The sequence below is a fragment of the Acomys minous genome, assembly GCF_964271855.1.
Source record: "Acomys minous genome assembly, chromosome: 19".
Lineage (NCBI taxonomy): Eukaryota > Metazoa > Chordata > Mammalia > Rodentia > Muridae > Acomys > Acomys minous.
The window spans coordinates 63,606,679-63,624,028 of record NC_140499.1 but is presented as its reverse complement, the minus strand read 5'-3'; the positions used below and the strand labels follow the sequence as shown (position 1 = coordinate 63,624,028).

Here is a 17,350-nt window from a genome sequence, read left to right as displayed (position 1 = left end):
TTTTCAAATCTAAGAATATTATTTTTAATTGTGTATTCATATGTGTGTGAGACTGTGTGTGTGTGTGTGTGTGTGTGTATATGTGTGTGTGTCAGTTTCTGTGTCTGTATGTGTTGTTTGTGTTAGTCTCTTTCTCTGTGTGTGTATGTATATGTTATCTGAGTTGGTGTGTGTTGTCTTTGTTTGTCTGTGTGTTGTTGTGCGTGTGTCTGTGTCTATGCCCCTATTTGCACCAGTGTGTGTATATGAGTGTGCATGTTTGTTTGTGTGTGTGGTTGTAACTTTGAGTTATTATGAGGGTATTAGATGCCCTGAAGCTGAGGTTATTGCTGGTTGTGAATGGAACCATTTAGAAGCAAACTCAGAGCCTCTCCAAGAGAAGTAAGCATTCTTCACCGTTGAGCCATCTCTCAACTGCTGTGCTTAAACAGCCCATGTCTCACTCCATATTTAGCAGTTTGCACATACGTCTGTTGTAAAGACCTTTCCATGATGTTCCATTTCTGTGAGACATTTTTATCTGTGATTTGAAATTTCATTCATTTTCATATATTCATGTATAGTACACATTACCTGTAATATTCTATTGTAGTAGTTTAAATGGGAAAAAAAATCACAGGCTAAATAGACTTTCAGAACTTTAAATAGACTTTAACATATCTTGGTGCCATCATGTGGTGTTTACTCTTGTGGATGTCTGATGTGCACCCACATAGGCACAGCTGGGAATCTGCATGGATGCAAGCAGACATGCAACACACCTCTTATTAGCCCAAGATGGACCACAAGTTGCACATATCACTGTAAGAACCAGTAGAAAAGGAGGAGGATGGAGAAATGGTTGGGCCTAAAGCAGGTCCTCTGTGGGAAGGCCAGGCTGAAGGATCCAGGAATCTACTTCCTCCACACATGCCTGAGCCATGCTCTAAGGTAGATGCAGTGTTACTTGGCTACAAGGAGGAAGGCTGCTGAAGTATAAGTGGTCATCACCAGTCACAAGACCATGTGGGTGTCAGGAGGCAGGGCCACCCATATCCAGGCACTGTCTCACTGGCTGGGGCAGAGCCCACGAGCAGAATATAAGAACCGAGGGACAGGACACTTCCATCCACTCACCGCCTGAGACACACAAGGATCTTGTGCTGCCCATCATCCTGGTAAGTGGGCACTGGAGGGAAGAGCAGACTGTTTACCAGAGGTGTTAGTAGACTAGATCGGGACAGGAGACAGAGAAGATGGATCCCTCAGCCTTGGACATCCGGCTAGATCATAGAACATGGTGAAGTGTGGGGAGTGAGGCAACGGCAGCTGGGCAGACACAAGCCACAGCCTTGGTTCTGAGAGACACTGGAAGGCTCTGGGTATATTTTATGTCTGGATAGAACAAAGGTCCTTCATTGTATAGGACCTCTTAGTCCAGGATACTCAAGCACAGACCTCTGTGCATCTGGACAGGTCTCCACAGGGTGTTGGGTTTTGAGAGCATGCTTCCCCTCTTACCTGCAAATCAAGACTTATAGTTAGGAATGGTCAACAGATTATTTATCACTTTGTCATGGGAAAGAAAGAGATCCCTGCTTCTGAGATCTGCTCACTGATTTCTCTCACCAAGAGGACAGCACAAGTAGGACATTATCTTGCCACCCTTAGCTGAACAGATGATAATTTGGATACATCTGGCCTCTGTACTCAGGAAGAGGCTAGTGCTCCCAGGGCAGGTCTGAAGAGGATTTACACATTTTTCTGTCAGGAGCTGACCATATGCCCTAAGTGTGACAGAAGGGCCTTTGAAAGACTGATTTTAAACCAAAATCACATTCAAGTACTGATAGTTTTTTCCTTTAAAATTATTTTTCTGTGAAATAATCCACACAGTGGCCCATGTGTGAGGTCTAAGAATAGCAGATCTTTCTAGATGTCCCTAGATATCATGCAGTGCTGCTGGACTCCAGGTAGCAGTATGCCGGGTGCATGGGTTTCTGATGTTCCAACGACATGAGGAACAGGATGGGACCATATGAGATATGTAAATGAAATGACTGTAGATGGTGTTTCTATGATAATCAGTGACATTTCTGGGGGTCAGGAAGTTCCAGGAGGCCACAGTTTCTTGTGTCTGACATGTGTGTGTCTCTCTCACAGCTCCTGACCAACACAGGTGAAGATGTCCTGCCAACAGGACCAGCAGCAGTGCCAGCCCCCTCCCAAGTGCACCCCCAAATGCCCTCCCAAGTGTCAGACCCCAAAGTGCCCTCCCAAGTGTCCCCCTAAGTGTCCCCCTAAGTGCCCCCCTGTGTCTTCCTGCTGTAGCTTGGGTTCTGGGGGCTGCTGCGGCTCCAGCTCTGGCGGATGCTGCAGTTCTGGGGGTGGTGGCTGCTGCCTGAGCCACCACAGGCCCCGCAGATCTCTGCGTCGCCATCGTCACAGCTCTGGGTGCTGCAGCAGTGGTGGCAGCAGTGGCTGCTGTGGCAGCAGTGGTGGCAGCAGTGGCTGCTGTGGCAGTAGCCAGCAGTCTGGGGACTGCTGTTGACCTGGCTGAGGAAGACAGCAGACAAGCCATGCAGGAGGAACACATGTTCAGAAGACTCATGTGTGATGCTCTGTCTCCCCTGCCCTATCTCTGAGATGATGGAATATTATGGAAAATGTTCTGCTGTCTACTCAGAAGGCTATGCATCTTTATGTATTTCTCACAAATAAAAAAGCCCTGACAAGCACTGCAGACAAGACTCTCGTTTTGTTCCCTTCTCATCCTCCTCCTCCTCCTGATTCCTTAGTCATCGTTCCCTGCATAGAGAGTGGCACTCAGACCTCATGTCCTCTTTTAGACATGTGTGTGCTTCCTAGGACTTCATACCAAGTGCTCCACTGCATCTGCGAAACTTAAATCATGTTTTTCACAGTACAGTTGATGTGAAAACTGAGAAATGACAATAACTCCTAGTAATTATAAGAACTGGGGAAAACCCAGGGTCAAGTGTGTTGAAGACCAATGTTCACTATTAGATGCCTATTAGGAGGATGAAGATTGCACACTCAGATTAAAGGAAGTCAGCACACCAGTCAGTCATGTCTATTTCCACCTCATGTTTTTTTTCATTCATTACTGTTTATTCACTTTGCATCCTGTGCACCCCAACCCTCCTCTCCTTCCAGTCCTAGCCCCCTTTCCTCATCCCTACTCCTTAGAAAAGGGTGCGCCACAGCCACCCACCACAGCTCATCAAGTAACATCAGGGCTGAGTTCATCCTCTTCCCCTGTTGTCTTTTGTGTCTTTCATCCTTTTATCCTATTCCCCTCCCCCACTTTTCCACTAGACTCCTTATGCTTTGCCTGATGTTTGGATGTGAGCCTCAGCATATGTTTCAAACTGCTGCTGGGAGCTGCCTCTCCTAGGTAATCGATAGTCTCCTGTCTGCAACCAGAGCCATGGAGATTCGGGGTGGAGGCACAGAAGGCCTGAGGAGAAAAGAGACCCTGTGGGTGATGGGCTCTCTGTGATTAGCTGGAGACCTAAACCTGAATAGTCCTCTGGGAGGCTATGAAGGAGACTCTGGCAGGGACTCCTAGCAGCAGGGGCTGTGGAGACTGAGGAGGACACCCTCTGACTGGACAAGACTCCTAGTGGAGGGAAGGGAACAGCAACCCACACACACACAAACTTGGAACCCCAACTTACCCTGCTTACAAGACAGGCAGGGATAAAGACAGAACAGATAGATTAGAGATTGAGGGATGGTCCTACCAATGCCTGGCCCAAACCCAGACCCACCCCATGGAAGGGAGCCAACAGCTGATCGTTGGCAATGGTTTCCTTCCTTCCTTTCTATTTGTGCCTGTGGAAGTCCTGGCAAATGAGCTCATTTGTGGAGAGGAAAATGCTTGGAAATTTTTCTATATATCTATTCCCTAAGTCTTTGTTTTGCTTTAAAACAAGTCACTGTAGTAGTACTAGCACAAATTTGTCTTCCATCTTGTGGTTTTTTTCCAGGTTTCTAACTGTCCCTCTTCATTAGTAGGAAAGGAACTTTATTATCATTTTCCTAATTTCATTTCCATACAGGCGTCATCCCTAAAAATGTACTCATTTGTGCTCTCAACCTCCAGCTTCAAGTTTATTTACACACTTGTAAATGTATGTGGAAAAGACCCTATACCAAATAAAACACATTGGTAAAAACAATTTAAGCACAATAAAATTCATTAGATGTAATGGTAAATTGAATAACATTTAGAGTTTTATGTCACAAGGAGCACTGTACACACTGTGAAAACTGTTGAGAACTCACCATTTGCTATTTGAACAATTTATGAAATAGCACAGCTTCCCTATAAAATATAAATGAAAACGTAATGAACAAAATTTTAGTATACTGAATTATATGTGATGGAAATCACCATGGAACTGATAAAATTTTTAATTTGAGTTAAGTATAATGCATATTTCATCTTCATGCATGTGCACATGAATTTCTATCTAAATTCCATAGAGGAGAGAAAATGTGTAACGGTTGTCTTTGTGTGTCTAATGTTTTAACCTAATGTGATCAGTCTATACCTTATCCTGCTTGTTGCATACCTTATTTTTTTTTTTTAGGACTGAACACAATTCTTTTGTACACGCACAGCACATTTTCATTGTCAACACACGATGGACTTCTAGGTTGGCTCTACATGGTGGCTCTTATCCATATTGCAACACATAACAGCCTGTAGGTGTCTCTGTGGTATGCTGATTTGATGGCTTCTCATGTGTAGCTGGAAGGGCGTAGCTAGATCCTAATATAATTCTATTTTTAAAAATTAATTTATTCAGATTTCGTCTTAATTATTATCCCCTCACTTGTATCCTCCCGTTCCTCCCTCCCTCCCGCTTTCACCCTATTCCTCTCCCCTATGTCTGTGACTGACCTCCTCCCACACTATATGGTTGTAGGCTATCTATAATGTCTCTTCATGGTAGCCTGCTTATCCTTGCTCTGACTGCCCCAGGCCTCCCCACCACAAAGAAGTGGGGCACCAGAGTTTATGTCAGAGTCAGTCTCCGCTCTCCACATAACTGTGGAGGGTGTCCTGTCCATTGGCTAGATCTGACTAGGGGTTCAATGCCTACTGCATGTATTGTCCTTGGTTGGTGCAGTAGTTTGAGCAGACCCCCTGGGTCCAGATCAGCCCGTCATGATGTTCTTCTTGTAGGTTTCTAGGACCCTCTGTGTCCTTCTATTTTCCCATTCTCCCATACTTCGCTCACCTAGAGTCCCAGTACGATGTCCTCACATCTATCTCAATCTCCTGGTAAGTGATGACCTTCGTGGGACATGCCTTTCGGGCTAGCGGCCAATTATAAGTGAGTATATACCAGGTGAGTCTTTCTGTTTCTGTGTTAACTCACTCAGTATGATCATTTCTAGTTCCATCCATTTGTCCACAAATTTTGGTATTTCCTTGTTTTTAATAGCTGAGTAGTATTCCATAGTGTAAATGTACCACAGTTTCTTCATCCATTCTTTGACTGAGGAACACTTAGGCTGTTTCCATGTTCTGGCTATTATGAATAAGGCTGCTATGAACATGGTTGAGCATATGTCCTTGCTGTGTAGTGGAGCATCTTCTGGGTATATTCCAAGGAGTGGAATAGCTGGGTCTTGAGGAAGCCCTATTCCCAGGTTTCTGAGAAAGCACCAGGTATCTTTCCAAAGTGGCTGTACATGTTTGCATTCCCACCAGCAAGGAAGGAGTGTTCCTCTCTCTCCACATCCTTGCCAGCATGTGCTGTCACTTGAGTTTTTGATCTTAGCCATCCTGATGGGTGTAAGATGGAATCTCAGAGTCATTTTGATTTGCATTTCTCTGATGACTAAGGACATTGAGCATTTCTTTAAGTGTTTCTCAGACATTCTATATTCCTCTGTTGAGAATTCTGTGTTTAGTTCTGAGCCCCATTTCTTAATTGTGTTATTTGGTTTGGTGGCATTTAATTTCTTGAGTTCTAGTTTTAGTTTTGGGGTTCCTCTTCTCCAACATCCTCCCCAGCATTTATTGCCATTGGGTCTATAGGCAGTACCTATGATGATTGCTGTGAGCTGCCATCTGAGTGTCAGTTTCTATTCCATGTTCCCGACGTTTAAATAAAACAAATATTTTCCATACACTGTTGGTCATTTCTCTTTTGAGTACCGCTGTTAATTTTATTTTTCCTTTTATTAATTGCGTGGTTTTTATGTTAGTCTTTTATTTCCTTGTGTAGTGTAGGAACTAATTCCCCATCAAATATACACTCATCCACATTTTTATCTTATTCTGTTAGCTGTCTCGTTCTAGCTTCTTACATTTGCTAAGAAAGCACTTTTCAAGTTATCCTCAACCTTCAGAGGGGGATGAGGGGATGGGAAGGAACAGGAGAGGGAGAACAATAGGATGTAATCTAAACAAATTATTTTAAAAAAGAAAACCAAACCAAACCAAACCAATACAAAAAAAAATGAACAAAGAGCTTTTAGAAAGTCTTTTCCCATTTATATACCATGAAGTCTTTTCTCCTTGATTGCCTTGAGCTGTCCTCAGTTTTACCTCTCGACTATTACTATTTTGAGTTGATTTTCTGCAGATTAAGAGAAATGGGTCAAGTTTTTTTTCCTTGCATAAGTACCAGCTTTTGCAGTACCAATCACTGAAAGGGCACTCTCTTTTTCAACGTGTGTTACTGACACTTTTGTCAAAGATTACATAGCTGTGTCTGTGTACATTTATCTTTGGGTTCTGAAGTCTATTCTGTGGGTGTACACATCTATTTTCTGCTAGTATCCAGCAGTTTATGCTACTTAATATAATAATTTTGTGTTGTAATATAAATTGAAGCTAATTATTGTACTACTTTCAGTATTGTGCTTTCTTGTTTGATTTCTTTGTTGGTATGGAATCTCTTAAATTCAAGGTATTTTACCATTGTATCTTCTGTTTCGGCTAAATTCCTATTGTGTTGCCTTTGACCAGGATAGAATTAAATTTGAATACTACTTGTTATAATATTGTTATTTTCACATTTTAATTCTATTAGTCTGTGAGATCTCCCCATCTTTTAGTGTTTTCCTCAATACCTTATCTTTAGTTTCCTTAAGAACTTTTTTCCCTCCTTGATCTTATTTCATAGCATTCTTTTCTTTAAAGCTACTATGAAATGGCAGTATTTTCTGAGTTCTATGATAGTATATTCAGTCTTCAATTACAGAAATTCTACTAACTTGGGATATTGATTTTGTAAAACATGATATCTGACATTTTTCTAGGGCCACTTTAGGATAATTCATAGATAGGCTAGTAAGTCCTCAAGTAGGGGTAATTTTCTCTTTCCTTTTCTTCTTTTATCTTTTTGTTTGTTTGTTTGTTATTTTTGAGACAGGCTTTCTCTGTGTGGGCTTGGGTGTCCTGGACTCCATAGACCAGGCTGGCCTCGAACTCACAGAGACCCACCTGTCCCTGCATCCCAGAGTGTTGGGATTATAGGCCTGCACAAACATGCTGACTTTAAGTCCCTTTATATCTTTCTCTCTTTGGCCTCTAGATAAAATCTGAAGAGTGGGAATAATGCTCACCCTTATCTTGTTAGTTTTTCTTTTGCCCTATTTAGGCAATGTTTGATACATCCTTTCTAGTCCTAGTTTCTCCATGGCTTGGTTCACGAATGATGTTTCATTTTTCTGTAGTCATTTTTGGCACCATAGGAAATAAGTATCACAACTCTGTCCCTTAACCTATACCTACATTTTTTGCATTTGCTGTATAGTAATTGTTCAAGAATCCTAGCATCCATGCAATCCAAACAGTAATCACGGGCTGTTTCTTTAATGTGTGCCATTTCAATGTTTTAATATAACATATTAATACATCTTTTTCTCCTATGCATGTTCTGTAGTTTGATAATTCACCTCCTCATTTCTCCACAGTCTTTCTTGGTCCCTTTCTGTGTCTTCTTCCAAACTCAAGTCCTCTTCTTGTTCTTATGTAAACAAGAGAGTCCAGCCTGTCCTGGCTATAAACTATTGTGGTGGTGTCCTCTGGGGCCAGGACAAGCTAGTAGTCCCAACACCCTTACAGAAAATTGCTTTTACACCACAAGCCATCAGCTATCTGTATCTGCTCAGCCTGTAGCAACCACAGCTGCTGAGATTTATGAGTGAACCAGACATATCGTGTCCAGAAGACAATGGTTTGCTTTGGCTCTGCGTGTCCTCTGACTCTCATAATCTTTTGGACAACTTCTTCAGCCATGTTTCCTGAGTCTTTGGAGAAGCGTGTAGCGGCTTATCAATCTCCTGATGAATAAGTCTCCACACTTCTATGAGTTTCAAACCTACTCCTTAAGTACTGTCCATGGGGGTTGGGGGGCCAGTGTTGGTTCTGATAAGGTCTGATTTCTTCAGTACTAGGCATGGTGTCCCTCTCCTTGAGCAGATCTTAAGTTTAATTATGTTCCTACCTATAGAGATATAAATTTAGAGAAAGAGTTTGTAAAATATTCACTCAGTGTGTGCTTGGTGCCTGTGAGATCCTCACCATGGTTCCTCAGACAGATTTAGGCAGAGGTAAAGGTGGAAGACAGAGAAGGAGGCTGAAGAGCAGGGAGGGGTGGGAGAGACACACAGGGAGGGTGGGTAGGAAAGTGAACACAATGCATGATTCATAATGACATGTGAACATGTGTCTGTCTGTCTGTCCTGCCACCAGCGGACAACGATCCTCAGTAGCTCAGTATACCATAATTCTGGTCTTCAACTAGGCCAGAATAATTCCCCAAGTGTTTGGTTGATGCATCCAGAGACAACTAGAATATGACTATTGTGATTGCTTTGCGTTGTGCACCAAAAGATGCTGGTTAAGAAGACTTTGCTGAAATCACCAATCACTTTTGTCTCAGAGCATAGTAAAGAGTGTTGGTCCTGATGAGGCCATTTACCACCTGCTGGGCTCCGTTCATATTCCAGAAAGGTGCTATGCTAGCTCATGGTGGTTGGAGAAAAACTCTTTGAAAATATTATTCAGCTTTGAATCCTGTGAGCTACAATAATGACAGGCATGATAAGCCCACTGGCGCAATAGTGGCCTAGGTATTTTGAGTGTAATCAACTCTTTCCTGGTAGGATTAAGATCAACTTAAAAAAATGCACGCTTTATGTGTTATTTTTAAAATTAGGATGTTTGTGCCTGTGGTCATTGTGGAAATTGGTTCCTGGGTATACTTATTGTACCCTTATACAGTTTTCGGCTAATTTTCAAAAATTAGCACATAATGTAACAGGGATGGTTTTACTTTTAATTTTGAAGTTACAATACAATTATGTAATTTTCCTATTTCCCTTTATCCCTCTAAAGCATGACACACACACCTCCTTGATCTTTGTCAAGTTTATGGCCTTGTTTTTTCTTCTGTTGTTGTTTGTATGTTTTTCTTTTTGGATAATTAAAACATACTCCAAAAATTTGAACTGTTCAGTCAGTATTATGCTATTTGTGTGTGTATATATATATGTATATATATGCATACACACATATATACATACATACACACACACACACACACACACACACACACACACACACACACACACAGTTTACTAGTCATGGCATCCATTTTGGAGGCCTAAGTCTCCAGAGCTGACAGTCAAGGCTGATTCTAGTCCTCTTCACCTGGCATGCTACTCATACATGACTATGCTCAGGCAGGTCAACCGAGGCTTCTTGCAAAGAGGCAGCTGTGTGCACTAACTGGTATCTCAGCCCCATCATCCTAGAAGCTCCAAGGTGAGCCACACAGGGATGCCGTTGGGGAAATCAGTTCATGACCTCACCCAGTTGCTCAGCCTTTAGAACCAACCTGAGCAGAAGAATAAAATCAAAGTACATGAGACAGTGAACTAATTCTCAAGGTCATGTGACTCAGAGGCTAGCTTCCTTTGTGGTGATCCAAATATTTAGGAGTATCTACTCTCAAGCACACACATCAATGAAGATGCTAGTTAGATGCTTAGACATCACCAGTACTACAGGTTGAATGCGTTCAACTACTTAAGATAAGGAAAACAAAACAAAACAAAAACAAAATAAAAAAAGCAAAGGCTAAGAAGGGTTAAGGAATTCATCATGACTACATTAAACATCATGAATTAAAAGAAAAAAAACTAAGTTCTATTATCAAGCCACCTAAAAATTGTAACATACATGTTAGGGAAAATCATACTCAATGAACAAAATCTAACATCATTCACAGAAGAACAAATTGGAGAGTGGGTAGGAAGTGCGTTAGACGAAGCAGCACAAAAGGCAGATCTTAAGTGTCTTATTCCTGGTAAGGGACGTGCAGCCCTGAACAAGCCAAGGATGTTGTGGCGGTTACACCTGGGAGTGTAAGGGGCTTTTACTGTGTCTGATGCTGAAATGTAGTAAGTGAAAAGTCAAGGAGCTTCAGGGGCCATGTTTTGAGGTGAACTTTGGGTATGTTTAAATCTAGATGTATTTTTAAAAGGCATATGATATTCCTGCATGGAGACAGAGGGTAGCTAGATAAATATAGGTGGCAGGACATTGAAAGACATGTATCTCTGTGTAAAGAAACTCTCTGCCCATGTAAATGCCCATATGTCTTCACTGTATTATGTTTGTGATCACCATGTTCAGTTACACCAGGCTCATGTCATACCCTTTGTGATCACCATGTTCAATTACACCAGGCTCATGTCATACCCGAGGCTCTGGAATTCGAGAGCCCATCAGCGTTTGAGGAGAAGAGATTTTTATCAATGTACTTTGGGGTTTCCTTGCCTCTTCTCACTGGCATTTTTAGATTAAAGATAATCTTAATGCATGGCTTTTTACAACTACATCATTGTATAATGAATCACAACTATTTCTATTAAATACTGAAAGGAAAAATAAGTTAAAATTTTAATATCATATACAGCCTATGGACATATAGAATAGGAGTAAAATCAGAGACACAGAGAGAACAGTGTTCCAATGGCCACCGAAACCCATTTTTGTCAATTACTAATGAGTGATCCTTTTTAATATAACCTGCCTTCCTTCAGTTGGGTATATGGCCCAGTTGCCCTTTTTCTTCCCTTCACATGCAGGAGTAGACTGACAACACCTCATTGCATGTGGTCTGTTCTGATGTATATATACCTAAAAATATCATTCCCTCAACACCATGTGGACCCTTTCCCTCATTATGTTCTTACTAATGTGCCACGTGTGACCTCGCCAGCAATAGCACGCAGTTACCATCAAAGAGGTGTGCTGGCTTCAACAGAGCATTCAGCATGTTTGTTTATGTGTATGATTGTATCCTTGGAGTTAAGAAGAGGGTTTTAGATGCCCTGAAACTGAAATTACAGTTGTTTGTGGGTATTGAACCATGTAGGTGGTAAGAAGCAAACTCAGATCCTCTACTCTACAAGATAAGTATTCTCCACTGATGAGGCATATCTCAAAGGTGTGTTAAAACATCACATTTCTCAACTCATATTATCAGTTTGCACATATGTTTACTGTGATAGTGTAACGTGATGCTCCATTTCTGTGAGACATTTTTATCTGTATGTTGAAATTTCATTCATTTTCATATATTCATGTACAGTACACATTACCTGTAATATCCTATTGTAGTAGTTTAAGTGGGAAAAATCACAGGCTAAATAGACTTTGAAAACCACACTTTAACATATCTTGGTGCCATCATGTGGTGTTTACAGCTGTGGATGTCTGATGTGCACCCACATAGGCACAGCTGGGAATCTGCATGGGTGGAAGCAGATGTGCAAGGCACCTCTTATTAGCCCAAGATGGACTACAAGGTGCACATATCACTGTAAGAAACAGTAGAAAAGGAGGAAGAAGGAGAAATGGTTGGGCCTAAAGCAGGTCCTCTGTGGGAATGCCAGGCTTAAGGATCCAGGAATCCACTTCCTCCCCACATGCCTGAGCCATGCTCTAAGGTAGATGCAGTGTTACTTGGCTACAAGGAGGAAGGCTGGTGAGGTATAACTGCTCATCACCAGTCACAAGACCATGCGAGTGTCAGGAGGCAGGGCCACCCATCTCCAGGCACTGTCTCACTGGCTGGGGCAGAACCCAGGCTCAGAATAAAAGGATTGAGGGACAGGACACTTCCATCCACTCACCCCCTGAGACACACACGGATCTTGTGCTGCCCATCATCCTGGTAAGTGGGCACTGGAGGGAAAAGCAGACTATTTACCAGAGGTGTTGGAAGACTATAGCAGGACAGAGGACAGGGAAGGATCCCTCAGCCTTGAAGCCATATTGATAAATCATCAATCATGGTGAAGTGTGAGGTGTGAGGCAGTGGCAGATTTGACACACAGGACCCACAACTTTGGTTCTGAAAGACACTGGAAAACGTTGGGTATTTTGGCCTTGGAAAGAACAAAGTTTCTTCAGTCTATGGGATCCCTCAGGCCAGGTCACTCCAGCATAAAGAACTGCACGTGGACAGGCTTTACAGGAGAGTTGGATTCTGAAGGAAACGCTTCCAGTCCCTGTCAGCGAAGAGCTGGAGTCAGGAAAGAGCAAAGGGTCACTTTGCCTTGGGGAGGAAAGACAGTCCTGCTTTCAGGATCTGTTCACATCCTTCTCTGGTCTATAGGACACCACCAGCATAGCAGTGACCTTGCCACCATTAGCTGAGCAGATGATCATTTGGATACATCTGAACTCTGTCCTCACAAAAGGGGCTAGTGCTCCCAGGGCAGGTCTGAACAGGGTTTGTACATTTTTCTGTCAGGGCTGACCATATTCTCTTAGTGTGGTATAGGGTTCCATGAAATTCTGATTTTAAAGTAAAATCGCCTTCAAATGATGATTGTACTTTGTTCTACAAATAGTTTTCTCTGAGGCATGTGTGTGAGGACTAAGAATAGCAGATCTTTCTAGATGTCCCTAGATATTCATGCAGTGCCGCTGGATTCCAGGTAGCAGTATGCCGGGTGCATGGGTTTCTGATGTTCCAAAGACGTGAGGAACAGGATGGGACCATATGAGTATATTATAAATGAGATGACTGTAGATGGTGTTTCTACAGTACTCAGGGTGGGTTAGCTGGCCATGTGTCTGACATGTATGTGTCTCTCTTACAGCTCCTGAAGAGCCACAGAACAGCCACAGGTGAAGATGTCCTGTCAACAGAGCCAGCAGCAATGCCAGCCCCCTCCCAAGTGCACCCCCAAGTGCCCTCCCAAGTGCCAGACCCCAAAGTGCCCTCCTAAGTGTCCCCCTAAGTGTCCCCCTAAGTGCCCCCCTGTGTCTTCCTGCTGTAGCCTGGGTTCTGGGGGCTGCTGCGGCTCCAGCTCTGGGGGATGCTGTAGCTCTGGGGGTGGTGGCTGCTGCCTGAGCCACCACAGGCCCCGCAGATCTCTGCGTCGCCATCGTCACAGCTCTGGGTGCTGTAGCAGTGGTGGCAGCAGTGGCTGTTGTGGCAGCAGTGGTGGCAGCAGTGGCTGTTGTGGCAGCAGTGGTGGCAGCAGTGGGTGCTGTGGCAGCAGTGGTGGCAGCAGTGGCTGCTGTGGCAGTAGCCAGCAGTCTGGGGACTGCTGCTGACCTGGCTGAGGAAGACAACAGACAAGCCAGGCAGGAGGAACACATGCTCAGAAGACTCATCCACGTGTGATGCTCTGTCTCCCCTGCTTCCTGCCCTGTCCTGTCTTTGAGATGATGGAATATTATGAGAAATGTTCTGCTGTCGACTCAGAAGACTCTGCCTCTTTGTCTTTTTCACAAATAAAACAGCCTTGACAAGCACTACAGACAAGACTCTCGTTTTGTTCCCCTCTCAGCATCATCCTTATCCTGATCCCTTAGTCATCTTTTCCTGCATATAGAGAGTGGCACATACATACATACATACATACATACATACATACATACATACATACATACAAGAAATCTGAATTAAGTTACAAATAATGGGGCGAGAAAACACCAAGAAGACACTTCAAGCTATCAATGACAGGAATGGGCTATGTGAAATTCTGTTGTTTGCTTAAGTGTCTCCATGGAAACCCACCTACAACACCACTGATTGCTAAGAACATCTGTTCCCTTTTTACAAACTGATGGTGAGGCTGTATTACCAAAGACAATATCTTCATAGTTCATAGGACATGGAGAAGCCTTGTTGGGGCCTAACTGCAACCATTTACTGCGATGGGTATTATTCATGCTACAAGAAGTTAGTTTGCAAGCTACAGAGACAGGTAAACACCTCCAATCTACAATGCTTGTAAAATATTCTGGTGTAACAGTGACACAAGGGTTGTGAAAGTAACCCAGGACTATGTCCTTCAATTTATAGCCTACATCATGTAAAAGATCCTATGCATGGCACTGTTTGGTTGGCCAAGTGCCTTGGACTGCATTGTTCATGGACAAAGAAAAAATTAAATACTACTGTATTACTAATGACTTCCTTGGATTATGTGCTATACCCAAGATCACTATCTTTTAAAAAAATCTACTTCAGAGAAACTTCCTAATGAGAACTAATACAGAGACCCACAACTGCACAGTGTACCTAGAGCAAGCCTTTTGCATACTCGTTCCTAATTGGGATAGCTTTGTCAAACCACTCCTCTCAGTGGCCAGGGATCGCTGCAGAAGAGGAAGTAGAAAAAATTCACAGCCAGTGGGGATGGAAGATAGAAAAGAAACAGCCCATTCCAGAGTCAACACGGCTGAAGCCCATATAAACTCAGAAACTGTGGCAGCACGAACAAGTCTCCAGCGTTTTAAGCCAAGTGATTTCCAGTGTTGAGAGCTGAAGTAGATACTGTAAGTCAGGGCTCAGTGAAAGCACTGAGTGAGACCACTGGATGGGTAGAGAGAAGGTGCATTGAGGATCAGGCTGACAAGGCTTTCTCTTAGGGGTGGAGAGGGGAGAAAGCAGCACACGGGTGGGAGATCAGGTCGACTCATTATTGCATCCAGCTGGGTGTGGGTTTGAGACGTTAAGGGCTGTTTGGGTTGAGCAGGACTAGATGCCCTTGCACCAAATAGGAGACCATTGAAGAGACCAAGTGAGGCTTCTGGTAGGTAGAAGCTTGCCTTATGAGACTCCTGAGGAACGCAGGGATTTGGGCTTCCATTTACCTAATAATATTTTTTTTCTGGTACCTGGTAACAGTCCTTCTGTTTAGGACACTGTCACTAGCACTGTCATTTAGTTTGAGGACAGCGCTTTTTGAACCTAAGAGACAAGAGGCCTCAGTGCTCTCTCAGAACCTATCCCCAGATGGCAACTTCCAGCAAAGGAAACCTTAGTTTTGTTTAATGAAGTCTCACTAGATATAGAAACCACAGTTAAGGGCAAGCTGCATGCCGAGCAGAAGATGCAAAGGCCAAAAAGGAAATCAATAATATTTTGGAGATATTTAGTCTCTCCATACTTTGTTCTGATATTTTTACATTAATGATCTTTTGCTTAAAGGTTATGATTTGTGACTTTGAGTTTTTATGGGTTTTGACTGTAGATATATATAGATGTCTTGCTGTTTGCATGTTTCTAGTGTTTTTTAATTTTTTTTATTCTGTTGGTTCATTTTGTTTTGGTTTGGCTTCAAGATTTATTTACTTATGTGTTTATTTATTTAGTGTGTTTTCTAAAGTAAAAGAGAAGGAATAAGTAAAACTGACAGGCTGAGAAGGTGGGGAGTATCTGGAAGGAGGAGGAAAACTTGTTCAGAAAATATTGTATGAAACATTTATTTTAAACTAAAAAACTGAAAGCTAAAGTAATATCGCCTCAGAACATTGCAATTTTTTGACTCTGTCTTTGAAGTACACAGAAAAAAAACAACTTTTATATGAATTATTTCTGGTTAAAGTTCTCTGTGTTTTCTCATATCTTAGGAGATGGAAAGATTGCCTTTATCAAAGAGATAAACCAGAGAGCTAAAACCTTCAGAACGTCAACAGGTTGTTAGTCCTGATACTGATATTGGGTTGAGGCCCGGGTCTCCAGAGCTGACACCAGAGGCTTGCTTCTAGTCTCTCTCCAGCTAGCGTGCTACTCATATAGATCTATGCTCAGGCAGGTCAGCTGAGGACCTGGGTGTTGTCTTCCTCAGAGGCAGGAGTGTGGACTAGCTGGTATCTCTGCCACATCATCCTAGACGTTCCAAGGTGATCCAGACAGAGCTGCCATTGAGGAAATCAGGAATCAGTTCCTGACCTCTCCCAGTTGCTAAGCCTTTTGAAACAAAGTGAGCTGGAGAATAAAGTCAAAGTCATGAGACTGAAATATTTCTCAAGGTCATGAGCCTCAGAGATTGGCTTCCTGTGTGGTGATGCAAGTCTTTAGAAGTATCTGTTCTTACAGTCACACATCAATGAAGATGCTAGTGATAGTCTTAGAAATCACCAGTATCTACATGTTGAATGTGTTCAACTACTGTTGGACTGGAGAGATGGCTCAGCAGTTAAGAGCACTGGTTGCTCTTCCAGGGGTCCTGAGTTCAATTCCCAGCAACCACATGGTGGCTCACAACCATCTATAATGAGATCTGGTGCCCTCTTCTGGTGTGCAGGTGTACATGCAAGCAGAACATTGTATATGCAATAAATCTTTAAAAAAAGAAAAAACACAAAGCCTAAGAAAGGTAAAGGAATTCATCATGACTACATTAAACATGATGGATGAAAAGAAAAACAAAGCAGTGCAAACAAAGCAGAGCAAATTTTCATGTCTGCTAAAGGTTATAACATATATTTCTGCTGAAATCATAACCAGAAAAACAGAAAGTACATCATTTACTTAAGACAAAATAAATTTAGAGCAGGTGGGAATTATTTCACGTGAATTAGCACAGAAGGTTGATGTCATAAGGCTCTTTACTCCTGTAAGGTTATAACATATATTTTTGCTGAAATCATAACCAAAAAACCAGAAAGTACATCATTTACTTAAGATGAAATAAATTTAGAGCAGGTGGGAATTATTTCACACGAAGTAGCACAGATGTCATAAGGATGTCCTCCTTTACTTCTGTTAAGGGACACACAGGCCTGAGCAAGGGTTTGGTAATGACTTCATGACAGTTATAACTGGGAGTGTTAGGGTCTGTTATTGTGTCTGACGCTGCCGCATAATGAATCAAAAGTCAAGGGCCTTTAGGAGACAAGGCTTGAGTTAGAACTTGGCTCATGCATAAATACTGGATGTATTTTTGAGAGAGTATGCTATTCACTTATGAAGACAGGTGATTGATAGATGAAAATAGATTATAGCAGGTAGAGAAGTATAGATCTGTACACTTGCAATTCTCCACCCATTTGTAAATA

The 17,350-nt window shown here is 42.5% G+C and overlaps 1 protein-coding gene across 3 annotated transcripts; it reads left to right on the top strand.

The window, feature by feature from the left end:
- Nucleotides 1-1,081: 1,081 nt before the first annotated feature.
- LOC311589933 (uncharacterized protein) lies at nucleotides 1,082-13,813 on the top strand. Of its 3 annotated transcripts, none has more exons than XM_084768676.1 (2): nucleotides 1,082-1,157; nucleotides 13,164-13,813. In XM_084768676.1, exon 2 carries the CDS (start codon nucleotides 13,187-13,189, stop codon nucleotides 13,610-13,612), a length of 426 nt encoding a protein of 141 aa, XP_084624802.1. In that variant the 5' UTR covers nucleotides 1,082-1,157; nucleotides 13,164-13,186; the 3' UTR covers nucleotides 13,613-13,813. The 3 variants fall into 3 exon arrangements, with proteins under 3 accessions (XP_084624802.1, XP_084624800.1, XP_084624801.1); XM_084768674.1 differs by lacking the exon at nucleotides 1,082-1,157 and adding an exon at nucleotides 12,081-12,218 and having other exon boundaries at nucleotides 13,153-13,813; XM_084768675.1 differs by lacking the exon at nucleotides 1,082-1,157 and adding an exon at nucleotides 12,089-12,218.
- The last annotated feature ends 3,537 nt before the right edge of the window (nucleotides 13,814-17,350 follow it).

What these genes read in the sequence shown, in the direction of transcription:
- LOC311589933 (XM_084768676.1), top strand. Translation starts at nt 13,187, where the DNA reads ATGTCCTGTCAACAGAGCCAGCAGCAATGCCAGCCCCCTCCCAAGTGC.